The 23,628-nt window shown below is 34.4% G+C and overlaps 1 protein-coding gene across 6 annotated transcripts in view; it reads left to right on the forward strand.

Annotated features, from left to right (window-relative positions):
• erc2 (ELKS/RAB6-interacting/CAST family member 2) overlaps positions 1-23,628 on the forward strand; it is a 61,565-nt gene that overhangs the window by 32,338 nt on the left and 5,599 nt on the right. For 5 of the 6 annotated variants that reach the window (XM_051122389.1, XM_051122394.1, XM_051122395.1 and 2 more), the window contains 9 exons: positions 1,758-1,832; positions 5,387-5,542; positions 8,092-8,259; positions 8,834-9,001; positions 12,380-12,517; positions 12,982-13,122; positions 13,222-13,362; positions 15,133-15,168; positions 16,905-17,107. In XM_051122389.1, coding sequence (XP_050978346.1) covers positions 1,758-1,832; positions 5,387-5,542; positions 8,092-8,259; positions 8,834-9,001; positions 12,380-12,517; positions 12,982-13,122; positions 13,222-13,362; positions 15,133-15,168; positions 16,905-17,107 — 1,226 coding nt within the window. The remainder of the gene's footprint in view (positions 1-1,757; positions 1,833-5,386; positions 5,543-8,091; positions 8,260-8,833; positions 9,002-12,379; positions 12,518-12,981; positions 13,123-13,221; positions 13,363-15,132; positions 15,169-16,904; positions 17,108-23,628) is intronic. The other variant, XM_051122393.1, reaches the window with a different exon arrangement.

Consider the following 23,628-nt stretch of genomic DNA (forward strand, 5'->3'; position numbering starts at 1 on the left):
AGTTTCTTTCTTCTGCTAAACACAAAAGAAGATGTTTTGAAGAATGCTGGTAACAAAACAGTTAGTGGTAGCCAATGACTTCCATAGTATGGAAAAAAATACTATGGAAGTCAATGGCTACCGTCAAATGTTCTTCAGAATATCTTCTTTTGTGTTCAACAGCAGAAAGAAATTCATACAGGTTTGGAACAATTTGAAGGTGAGCAAATGAAGACAGGATTTTTTATTTTTGGTTCACTTACAGAATAAAAATGTACAAATAATTTACACCCCCTTGTCATACAAGATGTTTATGTCTTTCTTTTTTCAGTCGTAAAGAAATTATGTTTTTTAGGAAAACATTTCAGGATTTCTGTCCATATAGTGGACTTCTATGGTGCCCCTGAGTTTGAACTTCCAAAATGCATTGTAAATGGGCTTCAAATAGCAAAACGATCAGTTATTTTCTAAAAAAAAAAAAAAAAGACAATTTATATACTTTTTAACCTCAATGCTCGTCTGTCCAGCTCTGCGTAAACTCTGTGTATTCCGGTCCAAGACAGTTAGGGTTTGTCTAAAAACTCCCATCTCATTTTCTCCTCCAACTTCAAAATCATGCTACATCGCTGCAAAAGTACTGACCCAGTGTTTACAAAGTGAACATGCAAAGAAGATCAAAATCCCTTTACAAAAAAGGTAAAAGATCGATGTAGGATGATTTTGAAGTTGGAGAAGAAAATGAGATGGGAGTTTTCTGACCCTAAGTGTCGTTAACCGGAATACACAAAGTAAACACAGAGTTTTTTTTTAGAAAATAACCGATCGTTTCGGTAGATAAGACCCTTATTCCTCGGCTGGGGTCATTTACAGCTCTTCGAAGCTGCATTTAAATTGCATTTTGGAAGTTCAAACTCGGGGGCACCATAGAAGTCCACTATATGGAGAGAAATCCTGAAATGTTTTCCTCAAAAAACATAATTTCTTTACAACTGAAGAGAGAAAGACATGAACATCTTGGAAGACAAGGGGGTGAGTACATTATCTGTACATTTTTGTTCTAGAAGTGAACTTCTCCTTTAAAGGTGAAGTTTGTGAATTCTGCTCCATTAGCGTCACTAAAAGGAATTGCAAAAATAAATGTTTTCAGACATGAACGTGTAAAAATTTCAAAGCAGATTTTGAAAGCAGAGAAATATAATATTTTAGAGAAGGTCTCCATGGAGCAATCTGAGGTTAAGTGGTTTGCCATCGTAGTAGTCAGATAGATAGTCAGATGCAACTGAGACAATAACAGCATATGGTCTGTGAGTCATCGAAACCCAGGAGATAAATGTGAGGAGATCCATGCCAGTACAGATAATGCACATAATTCACTTTGATCTCAAAGAGAATAAAATAAAACAATAAAAATGTCAAAAAGTTAAAAAGTTAAAAATGCACAATGTGATTTTTAGAAGTAGGACATCATTCCTTCAAACAATCATTGCTCTCTTCTGTTTTGGGATCTAGGATAGGAGTGTCCAATCCTGCTCCTGGAGGGCCGGTGTCCTGTAAAGTTTAGCTCCAACCTCAACAGACCTGAACCTGCTAATCAAGCTCTCACTAGGCAAACTAAAAACTTCCAGGCAGGAGTGTTGAGGCCAGTTGGAGCTAAACTCTGCGGGACACCAGGCCTTCAGGACTGAGTTTGGACACCCCTGGTCTAGGGTTATAGAGTTAGGCCTAAGTAATGGATTTTAACCTCCATTTGATTATAATTGTTTTTTTTTTTTCCTCAGGAGCTTCATCGGAGAAACCAACTTCACCCAGACCCTGGAAAAACTAAAGCTCTTCAGACTATCATAGAGATGAAGGTAAACATCTGTGAATGCATTTTGTTTAAAGGAGTCATGAACTGAGAAATAAAAATTCCCTTTATCTTTTGATAAATAAGAGGTTGTTGTACTATAAAAACATCCTGTAATGTTCAGAACTCAAAACTTCCTGTTAAAAAAACCTGCAAAAATGACAGCTTGTGGAATGTGTCACTTTATGATATAATGGTGTGACTAAACACAGCCTCTGCAGAAGAAGAGCAACATTTACTTCTACATCACTGCTTGTTAGCCCCACTCACTGATTCATGCATGTAGTGTAAATAACGAAAGAGGCAAACGCAGGCTGTACGTGTATGCTGAGCTGCTACATCTACATGCCAGTAGCGTGTCAACTGACAAAAACACACACAATTATGTCAAAATGTGCAGTTTTGGCAGGTTACCTTGTAAACATAGTCTTAAATGAGTAATAAAGTTGTAAATGACCGTAAAGAGTTGGGAGAAAATCGGAAGACAGACCTGCGTCATGTGAGTTTAAAGAGACAGTGTGTGTTTTAAAGTGAAACCTGCTGCAGTCTGTCACTGATGGTAATCAAATAAAAAAGAAAAAGAAGTCACTACACTGCTCCAGTCGCTGATTAACTTTTGTAGCTTGAATAGAGATTAATCTATATAGTTTGTGCAAATACAATTTATAGTTTATATGAAAATTGTTCACTTAAATTAAGTTTACTTAAATTAAGTTAAAGTTAAATTAATATTTTTCAGAGCCTCTTAAATGTTGAAATAATGTCTTTCAATTAAAATTGAGGGAAAAATGCATTTAATAGAGACACCAGTGGCAGTATTGGTGCAATAATACCTAGTCTTCATTAATAATAGGCTACTTAGTAAAAAAGATGCCATTAAACACGTTTAAAATATACAATCTTTATGCTGTTTCTACATTCATTTGGAGATTTAGTGTGAAATTGTGACAATATAAATATATTAATATGCAATTAATCACAATTAATTACAGAAAAATGTGCAATTAGTTTTTTTCTTTAATCGATTGAGAGACAGCACTACTGTAAACCTTTAATAGATGTTGGTGTTGGTAATATTAGTTCATTTTAATGCTAAATATGCAATTTAATTTCTAATTATACAGGCCCCCCAGAAAGAGTTTGGGACAGCCCTCTTTAAGTTTTCAGTTCAATAATCTGACCCTCAAATTAAGCTAATTGAATAGCGCTTCTGTAGGCTGTTAGCCAATCATAGCAGTGGGTGTTTACTTCCAAGTCTACAATCCACCACGCCTATCAAACAGAGCATTCTGACAGGTGGTGTCAAAAATAGCCTATTACTTCTAAATTACGATGCTTTTTGATGTAAAAATCTTGATAACATTATAAGTGGACCTCAAAAATCAGTACAAAAGAATAAAAAAGGCGGTTCATGACTCCTTTAATATATACTGTATATACTACTATTTGTAATCCAGTAAGATTTTTTTTAAAGGAATTATTACTTTTATTACTTTTACGAGAATGCATTAAATAGTGTATATGTTGGACATCACCTGACCAAACCCAGAAAAACAGGTCTCATCACTTTCTGCTTGTCGGAGAATGTGTTAATAGCCATAATTTACGGTAATCAGTTAAACTAGATAGCTATTTTTTTATTGTTGATGTTCTATTCGATTTTTATATCAAAATATTAGTAAAAAGAATGAAAATAAACAAACTTTTATCAGTCCACATATGTGATGGGCATTGGTTATGATCATCTTTGGTATCTACTTTGAAGGAATCTTGAGTAAAACAGCTTCATATTTAACGAAGCATATGCAAAATGCGTGAACCGGAAGTGATGAGACCTGTTTAACACAATACTGAAGTCTATTGTGCATAACCCCTAGTGATCAGAATTGACAGTAAAGGCATTTATAATGATACAAAAATATATATTTCAAATAAATGCTGTTAGTTTGAATTTTCTTTCCACCAAAGTGTCCTAAAAAATATCAGAGCATCCAAAATATCCAAAAAATATTAAGCATGACAACTATGTTTAACATTGCTAATAATATATAATATAACATTTGCTTCTTAAGCAGCAAATCAGCATATTAGAATGATTTTTGAAGGATCATGTGACACTGAAGACTAGAGTAAATTACACTTTGAAATATATTAAAACAGCTGTTTTAAATTTATTGCATTTTAGATCAAATAATTGCAGCCTTGGTGAGCATGAAAGACTCGTTAACAAACAATTAGTATTTTCATTAGAGTTATAGTTATATTTAGCATTCTCTGGCTGCTCAAATAGATCAATAGACAGAAAGAGCAAACAGAAAATGAACGAGAGAAATGTCTGATGGCAAAGCCACTGCAGCATGCTGCTTAATGGCTGAATGAAACAGTAAGTGGGTTTGTGCGCTCACAGGCAGAGCTACTCCTGCCAGCAAAAGCATTACACACAGCTCTAAAAATAAAGCATGACCTCATGCCAGGCACGCACACACCCCTCGGGTCCACTCTGATTGGAGCTAAATATTACCCAGAGTTCATCCCGGCATCCATGTGACACAAAAAGCACACAGATAGACTCTATTCAAAGTGCAACTTTGGTCATTTGATTAATGGATTTTCCTAAAAAGACAATCTGCAAAAAGTCAATTCACCTGTACTGGTTTGCATTGCTCTTTTAACCTTTAGCATCACTGGTAGTGTTCTCCCGCCCTATTGGCTGAGCAGGGATGCTGATTCTGGTACCATGGGAACAGGTGGAGTTGTTTACAACACAGAGAGCACAAATGCAGGCGTGGGAGAGGATGACAGAAAAGAGAGCAATGTGATCTGTTTGCATATGTCCTGAAGATGGATATTATCTTTCACAGAGCCACAAGGTATAACGTTACATCGCATTTAAATAATGAAGGGTTTAGGCTTCAAAATATTGATGGAAAAAGGAAAGTACAGTATGTGCGAAATGGGATGTAGATTTCAAAGGCCTCGTGTGAAAATGGTGCCTATTGATGTCTGTGAAAACAAAAAGACGAGAGAGTGAGTGAGAGTGAAAGAGAGAGAGAGAGGTAGAGAGAGCGGAAGGGAAGGGCGGGTTACCGGAGAGAGCATCCGAGAAGGAACGGCAAACGTTCTCTTATGTCTGAATGGGAGATGGACCATAGCTAATGCCAAAGACGTTGTATTATTTATTTAAAAAGCCGAAGGAGCTGCAACACTGCAACTCTCGGTCTCGCGGTCCAAAGAGGCACCACGCGCAGCTCGCTTTCCCAGAGCGTCTCTCCGCCCGGGCTGGATGTGCGCTCTGTACTACCAAATGGTGATTACATGCTGATCCATTAGCATGAGAGAGACAGATTCTGCTTTGGCTATGCAGCAGTACTGCAGCTCCTCACTGGCGATGCTGCAAGACGTTAGAGTTTCGCATTTCCCTGTCTTCCTCTTGTCTTGATCCCGTCTGTTGGGAACTGAGTTTGGCATGCTTCGATCCGTAGAATCGCATCAAAGTTGTCATACTAGCTTAAGATGATGGAGCACAGCGTCGCTAATTTTTCCACTAAATTGTTTATCCAGGATACCAAAATTGCATCTCTGGAACGCAACATTCGGGACCTGGAGGATGAGATACAGATGTTGAAGGCGAATGGATTGCTGAACACAGAGGATCGAGAGGAAGAGATTAAACAGATGGAGGTCTACAAAAATCACTCCAAGTTTATGAAGACCAAGGTAAAACTTTTTCTTCAGGGAGTTGAAAACTATAAACAGCCATAGACACTAAGAAATCAGTGTGTTTAGGTAACTTATAAAGTGAAATGCAGGATATATCTGATGATATTGATCAGGGGATACTCTCATGTTGTTGTAAACCTGTAACGTTATGCTGTTATTTAATTTATTGAACTCACAAGTAGGATGACACAAAAGTTTTTACTGACCACAACTGTCAAGCTCCAAATAGAAACAAAATAGTCCACAAACTTCTGGAAAGCAGACTGAAACTGAGGTCAAGATTTGTGTAATTAATGACAAAAAACTTTTTTTTTTTAGATGAACTGTGCCTTTAGTTGTTTCTAGCAGCCTGGAAACGGATTTTGCTTGAAGCTTGTGATTTTTATATCATATGTCACCCTGGACCCCAAAACCAGTCTTAGGTACCATGGGTATATTTGTAGCAATAGGCAAAAAATAAATGTATGGGTCAAAATGATCAATTTTTCTTTTATGCCAAAAATCATTAGGATATTAAGTAAAGATCATGTTCCATGAAGATATTTTGTAAATTTCCAACTGTAAATATATCAAAACCAAATTTTTGTTTAGTAATATACATTGCTAAGAACTTAATTTGGACAACTTTAAAGGTGATTTTCTCAATATTTTGATTTTTTGCACCCTTTAGATTCCAGTTTTCAAAAAGTTGTATCTCAGCCAAATATTGTCCTATCATATTAAACCATACGTCAATTAAAAGCTTATGTATAAATCTCATTTTCAAAAAATGGACTCTTATGACATGATGCAAACATGATGTCAATATTGATCCTACTTACTTTCTTAAACATTCCTGATTTTTAAAAATGTTTCCATAGATTTTTTTTCTTATTCCAAATTTTAAAAAGTTTGTAATCATGCTTCAAAATGTAAAAATGTGCTTTGTCACTGAAACAACTGTCCTGTTCACATTTTCAGTCCGTCCCCAGTGACAGTCTTGATGGATAAAAGTCCCACTCTAGATTTATTCACTTTAAATATCATGTTTCATATTAATGAAAGGAAATGGGTTGTCAATGCAGTTTCAGGTTTGCTTTAAAAGCATATAAAACAGTAAAAATTTGCAAGATCAGCTATAACATCAGTGATTGCTTAACATAAAAAGAAATAATCTACTATTGGACGCAGCCAAAATTCTGCTGTCAGTACATCCTTAGTTTAAACGTTACATTGAACTTCGTTTAAAAAAAATAAATGTCTTTTTCACAAATGTTGAAGTGCGGTAACAGGTTTCAAGTGTCTGGGAAGTGGCAGAGAACATCCTTGCGGATGTCTTGTGGAATTGTAATGATAGGTTTGCTGAGTAATGCTAGAAGCAGCAGTATTAAAACAGAGTCTGTAGGATCTGTGTAAATATTTCTCAGCGCTGTGCTGACAGTGTTTCCTGTCAAAACACTTTAGTATGTCTGCTGTAGGTTTATTAGAATTTCTTCCCTCACAAACTTTGGCTGAATCACAGCTCCCATGTGCCAATAAGTCTTCCACGCATTGCGACTAGAATCATCTCGAAACAATACATTGCGTAAGAGGTTGTGGGTAGTATTAGCCAAAAAACGCATGCATACATTTGAACTTATATATATATATATATATATATTTATATATATAAAACATTTTTGATAATTGAAATGAAGGTGAAATAAAATAGAAATATTAGATAAAAATTTTAATCTAAAATAAAATGACTAAGAATTTAACTGAAATATTAATAAATCTAAAAATATAAAGCTAAATAGAAATATTTAAATGACAAAAACTAATAAAAATTAGAAAACCATATAACAAAATTAAGAAATTAAGGAAACTAATTTAAAATAAGAGCTCATTCTTATTAATAGATTAATTATATTTATCAATGTAATAAATAGTATTTCTTAATTAGAATAAATTAATTCATATCAATAAATGCTATAATAGTACATAAAGAATACATCCAGGCCACTTTAACGTATTTTCCAAATCATTACTAATTTAAAATTTTTTAAATGTAACTAATTTTAAAGCATACAAAATATGATGGATTAAAAATAGGATTCTGATTTTGTTCTTTTAAACTGATATCGAATGATATTCTGTACCAGAGTTCTGATTGGTTTGTTTGGTTTGCGCTGTCCAATCAATTGTTTATAACATTTTCATAGCTTGTTTCTTAAAAGTAAAATCTCATTGGTTAGTGGAGTCAGGTCTTTGCTGTATCTAACATGCTCTTGAATAAGCTGGGGGTTTTGTTGGGATATTTATAGAACTCATCAATAATTGATATGGCTGATGTATATTAAATGGGGATTGCGTTTTGAAATCCATCTTTTATGTGAGGAGAGTACAGATGTAGAGAGGAAAACTCCCATACTCAGTTTTCCTATTAAAAAAAACATAGCTGATTAACACATCTTATGACATGATTCATTAAAAATATTTACTAATATTTTGTTTTATGCGCTAAATGATTTGCCTGTCCTATAAATAACAGAAAATGTTCTGGCTTCTTTTTCAATCTCTTACAGATTGACCAGCTCAAGCAGGAGCTCTCGAAAAAAGAGTCAGAGCTTTTAGCTCTGCAAACAAAACTGGAAACTCTAAATAATCAGAATTCAGACTGTAAACAGCATATTGAAGTGCTCAAAGAGTCCCTGACTGCCAAAGAGCAACGTGCTGCCATCCTACAAACAGAGGTAAAAAATTAAATTTTATTTCTTGTTGTATTTTATTTTTATTGTATTTTATTTATTTATTTATTTTTTGTTAATTGTTTGTTAAAGTCACCTTTTATTTAATTTTTTAAATGAAAATATTTTATTTTATTTTAATCTTTGTTAATTTTATGTTATTTATTTTTTGTTACATTTTTGTTAAAGTCACCTTGGTGCAACACCTTGTCCCATAGAATTCCATTGTGTGTATTGTGAATCACATTTTATTTTATTTTTAATGAAAATATTTTATTTTATGTTATTTTATTGTATTTTGTTTTATTTTTTGTTACATTTTTGTTAAAGTCACTTTGGTGTAACACCTTGTCCCATAGAATTACATTATGTGTGTGTGTTATTGTGAATCATTATTTTATTTTATTTATTTTTTGTTACATTTTTGTTAAAGTCACCTTAGTGCAACACCTTGTCCCATAAGATTTCATTGTGTGTATTGTGAATCACAATTTTTTTTTTTAATTTTATTTTTTAATGACTGCTTGAAGGCATATCTCATCAGTTTTGTGTAAATTTGTGCTCAAATTGTGTTGTTCAGGTGGACGCTCTTAGATTGCGTCTGGAGGAGAAGGAATCTTTCCTTAATAAGAAGACAAAGCAACTGCAAGACTTGACCGAGGAGAAGGGAACACTAGCTGGGGAAATCAGAGACATGAAAGACATGCTGGAAGTCAAAGAACGCAAGATAAATGTCCTGCAGAAGAAGGTAAATCTCACTCAGGAATCAGAGGTCAGAGGCCACTTTTTATGGGCCATATAGAAATTATTGAGGTCGATACCAAGAAGCGTGTGACATGAGCCGGAGCAATGGGATTTGAGAGCCTGTATCTCTAACAGACCTATTTTATTGCACACATATATAGTGTCTTTTCATAGATTTTTCAGAAAATATACTTAGAAGGAGACAATTTATTCTTCATTAATTATAGGTGGCATTGGAAATACCTAGTGAGCTGAATTTTGACTAAAAATGGAAGCAGAACTGCATGTTCTTTACAGCAAAGGCAGGATTAGTAAAATGCATTATCTTCTTTCGACTGCTGTTTTATCTTTGCTCTTCTTACCATCTCACTACATGCTTTGCTGGGTTCTTCAGCCTTTTTCATGTTGTTCAGTCACTGGAAACATCTCAAAAGTCAAAAAAGGCCACTGTTTCGAACCGTATTTAACTTCTGATTTCTTGCTCCATGTGCTGGTTTGATCCCTTGTATCTTATATTTTAAGCAACATACAAACAACCTGCTGTATTTCTTAAATATTTACACAAAGACACCCCCAACTCTTCGAAACAGCTTTATCTGTTTTTGAAACTCCTTCATACTGCTCCGTAACTGTGGGTAACGGGATATTGCACCATTCATTCAAAAAGCAAAGCGGGGAGGATGTAGGAAGTGAAATCTAGCCCATTATCTGACCATACAGAACATCATCAGGCATAAATATTCCCATGAGATGCTGTCAGTACCATTAGAGACCAACCACCATGTTTCACAGTCAGCAGTAGACATTGTGGGCTGAAACATCCTCAGGCTTCCTTGAACACAAAACCCATTCAAATGGAAAACAAGGTGAAAGATGAACCAAAGGAGCTTATGACTTGCTCAGATGTCCAGGTACTATGTCCGACACTAGGTTATCCATCTTCATGAGATGGCCTTGAGTAAATGTGGTTTCTTTGTAAGATGGCCTCTAGTACACGCAGTGTACATCCATTCATGTCAGTAAACTTTGACTTGTGAATTATGTTTCTCACTGTCAGTACCATTTTTTATTACTTAACATTTGTCCTTGTTATTTTGACAATGTTTGTTCACACTTTGACGTATTTAAATGATGTTTTTGTGACTAATGCATTTACAATTTGGAGGTATATTTGTAACTTTATTGGCTCATAATGCTTTTACAACTAATTATTTCATATTAAAAAGCTTTTGAGAACTATTTATCAGAACTGTCAAGAACAATCACGATAACATGATCTTAAAGGGATAGTTCATCCAAAAATGAAACTTCTGTCATTATTTACTCACACTTATGTCGTTCCAAACCCATAAGACTTTCGTTCATTTTCAGAACATTAATTAAAATATATCTGCAAGCAGCAATTACAGGAGTTTAAGCGCTTTAAGGCATTTAAGCACATATAAAAAAAGATATTAATTAGCAAGCCTGTAACCGCCAAAATCAATTATTTAAAAGCATTTTTGGCAAATCCAGGTAATTTTCCATAGAAATATTATGTTTTTAACGTTTATGGCACCAGCTGTGGTCTGATCTCCTTAAAACTTTGTATGCTTGTTTAGAATCACCTGTCGGATGTGCTCAGCAGGTTTGAGTTTTCCTTTAGGCTCTGTTGGATTTTGGGTAAATTTGGACAGGCCTCTTTTCTAAACTAACTAAAAAACTGCGCAATGTACAGTCATTTACACCCTTGAAAAGTGTAATAACACCACCAGTGGCTGATTTCTTTCAAATTTCTCACAGACCTTTAGGGCCGTGAGTCAAACAGGCTGAGTCCACTGAGTTTTGTTCGATCGACCTCCGTTAACCTTGTCTAATGGGTGCTTAAAATTCATCGGCTAAGAGCGACCATGTCCTTATAGACACTTGTGGCACTTTGGACCAAGACTGTGCACAGGAATTTTCATGTTGGTAGGACAAATGGTTGCATGGGTATGGCCATTTTTATGTTTTTTTTTACTCTTATAGCGCCACCAAGTGGCCAAGCTCCTCAACTTTTTTCCTGAGACCTCAGATTGAGCTCTTACATAAGTGTTTCCAAGTTTGGTGAAGATTTCACATTCCGTTCAGGAGTTATAGGCATTTTACTAAAAGTGGCCCTGCCCCTTTTTCAATGTTTTGTCATCCCTTTGCGACAGTGAGTCAAAAGTTCGACTTTTTTTTTATCAATTATTGATATTCACTCTCCAGAGAATCCTTCTGCACTGGCTTGGTTCCGATCGGTGAAAAGCCTAAATACCCGAAAATTTCGCTAACGACATAAGACACTTGAGCCTGCGACTGACGGTTCAGGAGTTATGAGTGATATCGTACTTTTGTTCACTGTAGCGCCCCGTCAGGCCGATTGGGGTGAGTCTTGGTGACATTGTCGGCAGTGTGAGTACTACTATCCCTTTCAAGTTTTAAGTCTCTACGACTTACAGTTTGGTCTGCATGATCAGTTTTACTTGAAGATTGCTGATCCTTGGCTGTTTTAACAATTACAACAGGGTTTCAGCACTACATGCTTGAACCCCTAAATATTTTTTAGCAATGTCCTTACTAGCTTTTTCTGGGCCTTGAACATTGCATTGCAATCTATGCAGGGTCAGAAAGCTTTTGGATTTAATCAAAAATATCTCATTTGTGTTCAGAAGATGAATGAAGGTCCTACAGGTTTGGAATGACACAAGGGTGAACAATTAATGACAGAATTGTAATTTTGGGGTAAACTGGCTTTTAAGACAAATTTAAACTCCTATTTCATGCACTTTTTAAGGTGATTTGTGTGATTTTAGCACCCCTAGTGGCACCAAGTTGAAGTGCGATTCTTGATTGTTTGAACGAGCAGGTTTCACTAATATGAATGAGTCCTAAAACCCAGAAATGAGTTCTGTAGTTCCAAAATCAATGTTTTTTTTAAAAAGGTTTTGGTTAAATGCATGAAATAAGGTCTGTGGTTAAAACAAGTATTTGTTTTATTCAATAACATAGAATAAATCAGTAATACGCCACTTTTTATGCTATTAAATGGGAGGAAATCTAGTCTATGCTTTACTGCCTCATTGTTTTTATACGTAACTTTAGCTTTTTACTACTGACAATTGTGTTTAGGTTTCCAAATTCATAACAGTTGTGTTCATTTGTGAAGATTATTATGATAAACAAAACTTGTAAGAATCATAAACTTGTTTGTTGATCACAGAGCTTATTTTCTGCCATAATCCAAAAATCAATGGAAAAATCCTATTGGCTTTTTGTTGAGGGAACCAGAGTTTGCAATCAAAAGAGAACTCTAAACTCTAGATAAACAATTCGATGTTTGCTAAATCCAGACTTATTTTATCTTCTTTCTCTTTTTCAGATTGAGAACCTTCAGGAGCAGCTGAGGGATAAAGATAAACAGCTCGGGAATCTTAAGGACAGAGTGAAGTCTCTCCAGACGGACTCCAGCAACACTGATACTGCCCTCGCTACGCTAGAAGAAGCCCTGTCTGAGAAGGTACCAGAAACTGTCTGAAACACCACAAGAGGAAATGAAAATGTAGGCCAGAGTCTCATAAAGTCAGAGCTGAAATGAAGTTCAAAGTTCAAAGAGAAATTGCCTTCAACAACAGGCTGTGCATAACATATTCACACCTAGCAAATGAATTGTGCCTGCTGATAGCGTTGTTTATTTGCATGCGCTGTGTTGTTTTAGCACCTGGTTCTCTATAATTATGCAAATGAGGTAACAAAGAAAACATGGCCGAAAACTCATCAAATACAGCACAGTTCTCAGCATTCAGAGCGGATGCTTGGAGATTCCATACTTTACAGCAGGTTTTAGCAAATTTATCCTCTAATCTCTGAAGAATGAAGACGCTTCCAGACATTTATTGATAAACCTTGAGTGTTAGAAAAGTGGAAGTTGTTTTAGCATGCTCAATTAGCCATGAGTTCAGGTGCAATGTGTTTTTGTCACAGGAGCGAATTATCGAGCGCCTGAAAGAGCAAAGAGAGAGGGAAGACCGAGAGAGAATGGAGGAGGTGGACTCATATAAAAAAGAGAATAAAGACCTGAAAGAGAAGGTCAACTCTTTGCAGCTGGAGCTAACGGAGAAAGAGGTACGTAAGTGATTGTGTGCATGCGTGTCTGTTTCGGTTGTGTTTGTGGGAGGTTTTGGTCAGACTGTCAGCTCTCGTCTCATCTCGCTTTTCCTCCAGTCGAGTCTCATAGATTTAAAAGAACACGCCTCCTCGCTGGCCTCGTCGGGTCTCAAGAAAGACTCCAAACTCAAGTCACTCGAGATCGCAATTGAGCAGAAGAAAGAGGAATGCAGTAAACTGGAGACACAGTTGCAAAAGGTACGATTTTTCTTCTGGCATCTTGATAATACGATATTGGACTTTTTAGGATTATAAGCATCAGTTGTTAACTGTTCATCTTAACAGAAGTATAGCAGTTAAGATTAACAGAAGCGGTTGTTGCCCTGTGTGTTGAATGTACTGACAGTTTTGTAAATATAAAATGCACATTTTTGTTTTCAAGTATTGTTTTTTAATTAAATATTGTGTAATATAAGACTTAACTCTTAATTTAGAATTTCAGATCTTTTTTTATTTTTATTTATTTTTTAGAAATTACAAAAATTTTTGCTATTATGAAATTATATAGTAAGACCCAAAATCTAAACTTGTGGTAAAGTATAAAAATATAAAAGATTAAAAAAAAAATAATAAAATATATATATATTTTTTTTCCTTTTTTTATTACAATATACACTACCTTTCAAAAGTTTTGGGTTATTAAGATTTTTTTTTTACTTAATACTTTTATTAAGCAAAAAAGCACTAAATTGTTAAAAAAATGAAAATAAAGACGTACATTTTTCTAAAAATTTTAAGGCTGTTCTTCTGAACTTTATATATTTTTTAAATAATTCTTACAAATATTTGTACTTTTTTTTTTAAATATTAAAAAGAATAACTGATTTCAACCTTAATAACAATAAGACATTTTTCTTGAGCAGCAAATAAGTATATTAGAATGATTTCGGAAGGATCATGTGACACTGAAGACTGGAGTAATGATGTTGAAAATTCAGCTTTGATCACAGGAATAAATTACATTTTTAAATATATTAAAATAGAAAATAGTTATTTTATATTGCAAAAGAAAAAAATGCATAAGAAACTTGTTTAAAAAATTACAAATTAAACATTTTAAAATAATAAAAAATTTCACAGACCCCAAAGTTTTGAATGGTAGTGTATGTATTGTAAGCATAACAGTCTTTTTGAATTTTTACCCAATCTTTTTTAAAAGACCAACATTTTTGTACCAAGGAGTTCAAGTGCTCAGTCACAAATTTGCTAATTTGATTTGTCACAGTGCAAAATCTTTTTGTCTATTTCTGTTCATTTAGAATTCATGCAAGTATAAATGATTTATTTTATTTTATTTTATTTTTCTAAAAAATTTCTTCCAAAGTTCTGCAAAACTACGTAAAATAGTAAAATATAAATCATTTAATATATAGTAAATTGTGCATTACAAAAATCTAATGTGAGTATAAATTAATTTTTATTTTATTTTATTTGTGGGGTTCATGGGGACAGTTTATGAGCAATCGGCCAACTTGCTCCAATCAACATTTAATTTTAACCACTAGAATTACATTCAATGAATTAGCTAGTTGTTTCATTGAATGTGTTTTCTGCATCAGCTTAATAGTCACTCATTTTAGAGGGCATCATGGGAACTCTATGAAAGTATTGATGAGATATTCCTGTCTTTGTCTAATTTCTCTTATTTGACTGTAGCTATGTCTCAAAACCTAGTGAACTGCCTACCTAAACGTCATTTTTTGGTGCCAGAGGCACATAGTTTAATTTAAACATTTGAAATGACTATGATGATCAGAAATGCTGTTTAGGTAGGCAACTCACTCTGATTTGATACACAGTCGGCCTTGTTTTGTTCTTGTGTTGCTCTCTGGTTATTTATATTCTCCTGTGTAGAACATTATCATTATCCTGAAAGAAGAGCTAATGATAAAGCTTGTGCTGTTTTACTGAGTCCCTTCATCCTCCTCCTCCTCCTCATTTCCCATGATTCCCTCCTTTGCAATGTAGCAAGCAGAGCAGCTGTTCAGTCAAATGAACAATCCCGTAAGTGTCTCTCTGGATCCGTACTAGCACATATTGAAAACATGAGGACACTATACTTGCAGTTTCTTTCTTTACCTTTAACTTCTAATTTACCTTGTAAAGGTATGAAGAATTCAACCCTGCTGCCTTAGAAAGAAGGGGTCTAATTTATGGTCTGATGAACTTTATAGTTCAGAAACAATATAATATGTATATTAGTTACAGCTTTTTGTAATTATGGAAGATGTCAAGTAAATTTGAAATCTGGATATTTCTTGGAGGTTTTTGTTGTTTTGTGTAAAAAAAAAAAGAAATACTACAAAAATGTAATGCGAGTATTATTATTTTATTTTATTTTATTTATAAGTTCTGGTGAAGAACTATGTAAAATAGTAAAATATAAGTCATTTGTGCAGTAAATTGTGAAAAAGTGCATTGTGCAGTACAAAAAAAGTAATGTGAGTATAAAAGATTTTAATTTAATTTAATTAATTTTGTTTTATTTTATTTTATTTTATTTTTTGAAAAAAAGCATCCATAGTTCCAAATTATAACTATGTAACATAGTAAAATATAAGTAATTTAATATAAAGTAAATTGTAAATTACAAAAATTATTTTTTATTTTATTTTATTTTACTTTTTTGTTTTATTTTATTTTATTTTATTTTTCTTCAATTTTTATAAATAGTTCTGGTGCAGGACTATGTAAAATAATAAAATATAAATAAATTAATATATAGTAAATTGTGCATTACAAAAATGTAAGTATAAATTATTTTATTTTATTTTATTTTATTTTATTTTATTTTTCTGAAATTTTCTTCCATAGTTCTGGTGCTGAACTATGTAAAATTTTAAAATCTAAATAATTTAATATATAGTAAATTGTGCATTACAAAAATGTAAGTATACATTTTTAATGATTTTTTTTATGTTTAATATCCAGTATATACATTTATTTATATTATTTTTATCATATAAAACTGCACTTTGCGTCAACGGTGAGACAAAACCAACAGGATTAAAACAGAATTAATTGGGATTCAGGGGCATTCTGTGCAATGTTGAAAAACTGTATTGTTTCCTCATGCTTCCAATGTTTACTAATCTGTTTTGTTGAAGTTAATACCCAGATACTTGAACACGCACATGTCTGAAGGCAAAAGCATTGCAAAGAATCTTACCACTGAACCATGGAGCTAAAATCCACATTTGCATGCTGCGTTGCATGTTCCTCTGTCTTGTGTGTTTAACTCATCTCATGTGAACATTTTGAGAATCTGGTGTGTCAGCTTTAATCTGTTGCAACTTTTGGTTTTATGACCACATTATCTTGGAATATTTATGTTGTCGCTTTTTGAATTTTGCATTGTGTGTGATCCACTGTGCGTTCATTTTCAACATGCCAATGTCAACTGTGTTTCAGAATGCTTGCGGTGTTTGCATTTGAATATTGCAAAGAAAATTATGCATACTGCAGCTTCTTCAGTTTTATAGTATAACAGGATCTTCTATATTCTGTTTCAACTGCAACAAGCCAAGCACATTTAATCTTTGGAATTTATGCATTTAGAGCCTGGCTAATTATCTGCTTTGTGGAGCCAAAGAGCCCTGTGGTCTGCAGTAATGATGTATGTGCTGGTCATAGAGTGGCATTCAGAACTGGGAGTGTTTCTTCGTGAATTGATTTTGATTGACTGAGACTGTGTTTTTAACTGCTTTCTCTGGCTATGCCTTCCCATGGTCCTCATTTAGAAGGCTCATGAAGTGGAGGTGCAGCAAAGCTCACGTGGAAACCCTGAGTATGTGGACCGGGTCAAACTTCTGGAAAAGGAGGTGTCCTTCTACAAAGAGGAGTCCGGCAAAGCCCAGGCCGAGGTCGAGAGGTTACTGGAGATCCTGAGAGAGGTGGAGACGGAGAAAAATGACAAGGATAAGAAGATCGCAGAACTGGAAAGGTGAGAAAAGCCACTTATTTACATTCTAAATGCTTTTGGAAGTATGATGTTGAGCATTGAAGTCATATATACACAACCACTCAAACATCTGGATATATACTTGACTGAATTTATTTTTGCGTTCCTGTGGTGAGTGCATTTTTATGGTCTTAAAAATCCTTTCATCTAAATATTTATACTTAAATACTTGAAATTAGTTTTGTAGAAAAACAATTTGTGACTGTGTATATTTATTGTAGTATATGCATACATGTATAATGTAAAACCTAAGTATATATTTTTTGCAAAACAAAACATTTTGTTACAAATTTTTTTTTAAATAAATTTAGACAGATAGTGTGATGGTTTCCACCATGGGATAAAAAAATAAAAAAGGTAGGTCTCATAAAAATCTGAGTTTATATCTCACAATTCTGACTTTTTTCTCATAATTTTGATATTTTTTTATTTGCAAATCTGAGTTTATATCTCACAATTCTGACTCACAATTCTCACTTTTTTCTCATAATTCCAACTTTATCTCTCAATTCTGACTTTTTTCTCATAATTCTGACTTTTTTTTATTCGCAAATCTGAGTTTATATCTCACAATTGTAACTTTTTTTATCGTAATCCTGACTTCATATCTCACAATTCTGACTTTTTTCTCATAATTCTGATTTTTTTTTATTTGCAAACTGAGTTTATATTTCTCAGTTCGGACTTTTTTCCTCATAATTCTGACTTTTTTTTTTTATCTCACAATTGTAACTTTTTTCTTGCAATTCTAATTTTTATATCTCAGAATTCTGAGTTTGTTTCATAATTCCGTCTTTATCTCATAATTCTAATTTTTTTTCTCGTAATTCTGATTTTATAGCTCACAGTTCTGACTTCTTTCTCGCAAATCTGAGTTTAAGTCTAACATTTCTGACTTTTTTCTCACAAATCTGACTTTTCCTCATAATTCTAACTTTATATCTCACAATTCTGATTTTTTTTTCTCGAAATTCTGACTGTATCTCACAATTCTGACTTTTTCTTGCAATTCTGAGTTTATATCTCACAATTTTGACCTTTTCCCTCATAATTCAGTTTATATCTCACAATTCTGACTTTTTCCCTCACAATTCTGAAAGAAAAAGTGAAATGTAAACTCAGAATTGTAAGAATAAAAGTCAGATTGTGAAATAAAAAGTCACAATTTTATTTTTTTTATTCCATGGCAGAAATGGATAGAATAGCAAAGAAAAAGTGGCCAACACATGTATTCAGTATCATTTTACAAATTATTATTATAGTTTTTTTGTTGTTGTTGTTTTGTTTTTTACAAATGAGTTTGACTATATAATGAAGGATAGTGAAGCTGCTATCAAGTTTTTTCAATTCTGTTTAAAAATCATCCCAAAATGCACTCCTTGTGGAGAGCTGGAATATAGACAGAGACAATATTTGATATATAAACTATAGACATTTGATTTGACTATGTAACTCACTATTTACTTTTTTCTCACACGTGATGTTTATTAAAAATGTTGAAAGTAATAAAGAATGAATAAACTTGCCCAAACGTTCTCTGGTAGTGTAAATATTGCTATTCAGGTGAATTTTATTAGATTTGACGAGCTGAAAAGTATTTATGATGCCTGCACGAGTTTCATAAAGCAGCGTCAGGGCTGATCTCTCGTTTTGCCGTTATCTCTGGCCTTGACAGCATCGGTTGACAGTTTCTACTGTACTCAATATCAAATTCTGCTGGGGTATTACATCAAAATGCTGATGTCAAGGGCCGTTTTGTTACTGAGGCGGTACAAACCACACTGTACTCTCAGAGCTGCCGTCAATAATGCATCTCCTAGAGCTGAAATATGATGATGATTGCAAATATTTATGCTGTTTCTTGAAATCATGCATTCATGAGGTCGTCAGTATTCTGTGTTACGAACATGTTCTGAATATTGATATCGAGCTCGCGTTTAGTGGTTGTGAATTGCCTTTCTCTTCATGCGCTGTGATGACTGCTATTCCCGACAGATGCGTGTGTGTTTTAGCATGTTCATTTACAACTGCCTCCGTATCTCTTTACTCTTCTTTTAAAGTCTTGTGTTTAGCTGTTGAGTAGTTCATCTAAGACATCAGGCCCATGCTAGTCATGTATGTTGAGGTTGTACATCATCCCAAATGGGTGTTCACACTAACAGCAATTTCAAAGAGACCATAATTGATTGAGATATGACACAGCAAAATCATGAAGCAGCAATAAGCAGTAATGCAATTAGCCACCTACTAGTGGAAATGGTTTATACACTGTAATATAAAGCTAAAAAAATGTCTAGATTGACTAGCATACTAGAAATCATCAGTATTCCAAGTGAGTTTGATTTATGCATTAATGGTGCATTATAAAATGCTGCAGTTTGCAGTTTATACACATTTTCCTTTCCAGCAGTAATCCCTGTCAGTGTGAACAGCCCTTAAAATAGTTTTGAGCATTGAACAGTAAGTTCAGTTCCTCATAGGTTGTCCAGCTCTGGCTCAAAGTCTCGCTTTTTCTCGGTTGACATGCTCATGCTTTAGTGTTAATATGGTTTGATTAACCGTGTGTTTCTGTTCTGTTTTTTTACCGTCTCGCCAACTCTTTCTCTGTTCTGTCTGTTGGTCTTTCTCTTTTTCCAACTTCCTTCTCTTCCTCCTGTTCTTCCATGTTCCTTCATCTTCTGTCATAAAACACTCATTTCTTGTTCAAAATATCTTGTCCATCCTCATGTTCACGTCCTGCATCTCTTCTGCATTTCTCTCACTGGCTCCTCAATTCTTGTATTTAACCAATTAAAATTCAACATTGTATGAACTAATTTCTGTCTATCTATCTATCTATCTATCTATCTATCTATCTATCTATCTATCTATCTATCGTTCTATCGTTCTATTGTTCTGTCTATCTATCATTCTATCTGTCGTTCTGTTATTGTTGTTCTATCATCTATCTATCTATCGTTCTGTCGTTCTATCTATCGTTCTATCATTCTGTTATTCTATCTATCTGTCTATCGTTCTGTCGTTCTATCTGTCTATCATTTTATCGTTCTATCATTCTATCTATCGTTCTGTCGTTCTATCATCTGTCTGTCTATCTATCTATCTATCTATCATTCTGTCATTCTATCATTCTATCCATCATTCTATCTGTCTATCTATCTATCTGTCGTTCTATCGTTCTATCTATCATTCTATCGTTCTATCATTCTATCTATCGTTCTGTCTATTGTTCTATCATTCTGTTGTTCTATCATCTATCTATTTATCATCTATCTATCATTCTGTCATTCTATCTATCGTTCTATCCATCGTTCTATCTATCTATCTATCGTTCTATCATTCTATCATTCTATCGTTCTATCGTTTTATTATTCTATATATCTATCGTTCTGTCGTTCTGTCTATCGTTCTATCATTCTGTTGTTCTATCATCTATCTATCGTTCTGTCATTCTATCTAACGTTCTATCATTCTGTTGTTCTATCTATCGTTCTATCTGTTGTTCTATCATTCTGTTGTTCGATCTGTTTTTCTATCTATCTATCTATCGTTCTGTCGTTCTATCATTCTGTTATATCTGTTGTTCTATCTATCTATCTATCTATCTATCTGTCTGTCTGTCTATCTGTCTATTGTTCTGTCATTCTATCTATCGTTCTATCTATCGTTCTATCATTCTGTTGTTCTATCTATCTGTCTGTCTATCTATCTATCTATCTATCTATCTATCTACCTACCTATCTATTGTTCTGTCGTTCTATCTATCATTCTATCATTCTGTTGTTCTATCTATCTATCTATCTATCTATCTATCTATCTATCTATCTATCTATCTATCTATCTATCTATCTATCTATCATTCTGTCTACCGTTCTGTCTGTCTGTCTGTCTGTCTATCTCTCTATCTATCTATCTATCGTTCTATTTTCATTCGTGTTACCTCCATCCACAACTTCATACCTCATCCCCCCTTCACTGTGGCCCAGCCCCCCTTCCCCCGCTGCCCGCCCCTCGCCCCGCCCTGGTGGCAGAGCCCCCTCTGACCCTCCCCCCTCTGTGTCCGCTGCCCCCCAGCAGATTGGGGGCATGGTGTGGGACTTCCTGGGAAAGTGAGTGCTCTGTCCTGGCACCACGGCTCGGCTGCATTTATCTGTCTGCAACTGCAACTGCTGTGTGCCTGCTTGATGCCTCTGTTGCACGGCTGTCTCTCATTCACTGGTTTTTCTTACAAAGGAAAGAATCTTTTTGCGCTTTATAATGTGGTCAGTATGTGCCAAATGATGATAATGATGTTAATGATAATGATGATGTAAAAATCAGTGGACTGAGACAGCCCAGAAAATAATATGTGTGTATAATGTGTTCTGTGCATGTGTTGGGCTCTTTTCCAAACCCTAGTGAGATGCCTCACTGTCTCATGTCTACATAGGCAGCATCCTAACCAAGATGGAGCCTCATAAGTTGCTGAGTAAAAAATTATTAAAACATTTCTTAGTGGGCATTAAAAAAACAGTGCCCAAAAGATCTGTATAATACTAACATTTGATTTTAAGAGAGTCTGATGCTGCATGTTGCTAAGCTATTAACTCTGTAGCTAGTATAAATACTGGCTAAGTGCATTTGTAAAAGTGTTTTCTATATACATTATTGAATAAAATATGATTATTAAATTAAATAATACAGTTTCCCTCATTACATTTGCTGCCTCGACCTCGTTGCAGCAAATTCTGGGCTTGCTTTATATAAGAAGTTAGGTTATAAAAAATGTGTAATTGTAGTTTTAATAGATATAATAAAGTTTTATCCAGCAAGGATGCATTGGTCAAAAGTGACAGTAAAGACATTTAAAATAATAAACTTTCTATTGATTAAAAAATACTGGGAAAAGGTATCACAGAAAAAAGTCACAGGTTCCACAAAAATATTAAGGAGCTTTTTTGAGCATTAATGATGCTCAGTCTTGAGCAGCAGATCAGGATCATTTGACACAGACAAGAAAAAAACAGATTTACTATTACAGGAATAAATGACATTTTAAAACATATTCAAATAAAAATGACATTTTTCACAGTGTTTCTGTTATTTACTGTAACTGTATTTTTGATCAAATAAATGCAGCCTCGGTGAGCATAAGAGACTTTTTCCATTAACATAAAAAAAAATGTAATGTATGTAATGTATTACATTACATAAAGAATACATGTAAATAATTTTGGCCAAAACTATGTATTTTATATATTGCTGTCTATGTTAGGTAGGAAACTTACTAGGCTTTGGAACTGAGCTAATGTGTACATCAGTGCCTGTTTTCCTTTTATATTTATATTGGTTCTATAATTTTTTATTTTTTATTTTTTTGTTTCTGGTATAGTAAATATAGAATGTGAAATATTTCACAGTTTTAAATTAAGTGGCTCCTTAGTTTCAGCACAATCATTTTCTTTCATATAATAACGTGTGATAACTGCAAACTTGATATATTGTGTTATGTTGATGTTTGCATGGCAACATGTTGATGTGTAGTCATTCTCTAAAATTACACCAAGATTGAAGGGATGGTTCAACTAAAAAAGTAAAAATTCTGTCATTAATTACTCCATGTCATTAGCCTGATTTTCATTCTTCCATGAAATACAAAAGGAGATGTTGAGAGCGGTTCACACCAGTGTCAATAACTATACATATGAAGTTTTAATAATAATTCTAATTCTATGAGAATAGGAAGGTTCACACTATATATATTCCGAATCTTCTCAAGTCATACAATGGTTTTGTGTAATGTTACTAAAAACATTAAATCACATCTCCTTTGTGTTCTATTGAAGAACAAATCATACAGGTTCAAAAGTACATAAGGGTGAGAAAATTATTCATAAAATTATACTTTAAATTATAGTGTCTTTCACATAGATTTGCTGGCAAATGCTATTTTAAGCAATCTTGGTGTATTTTTTTTCGCTTGTTCTGCAGTCGTTACTCTAGTTTGCACACACGCTTCTGTGATCTCTGTGCTTGCTGCTTGGTGTTGCTGGCATACGAGGGCTCTGACAATGAGTGGAGCCTGTTTCCTGACCCTTGAACACCCATTTCACATGCTGAACCTCTTGACCAGTCATCTTTCTGCTTCCTAACACAATCTCTCCTTCCCTCTCACTCTTCTGAATGATCCTCTCCATCCCCTCCCACCTCAGCCTGCGAAACTCCCCTCAAAACGGCCGTCTCATCGGCCTGCATGAGACGTTCAGCAGCATTTCAGGCCCTGTTTTGCTCTGGGTGCTTTAGGTAGGGTCTAGTGTTCTTCAAGTAGGTTTGCACCCTCATGCCTGAGCGCTCTTGCCTGGTTTGCCACCCTGTGCGATCCCTCACTGCGCCTCGGCTGGTTGGGTTGCTGCATGTTGGCACTCTCACGGGCCCCTGCAGATCTGGACTCAGTGGCGTATCCACTGACGGAGATGATTTGAGATGATAGCGTTGTGCATCCTGCCTTGCTGACCTCAGGAGCT

The sequence above is a fragment of the Labeo rohita genome, chromosome 11 (genome assembly GCF_022985175.1).
Source record: "Labeo rohita strain BAU-BD-2019 chromosome 11, IGBB_LRoh.1.0, whole genome shotgun sequence".
Lineage (NCBI taxonomy): Eukaryota > Metazoa > Chordata > Actinopteri > Cypriniformes > Cyprinidae > Labeo > Labeo rohita.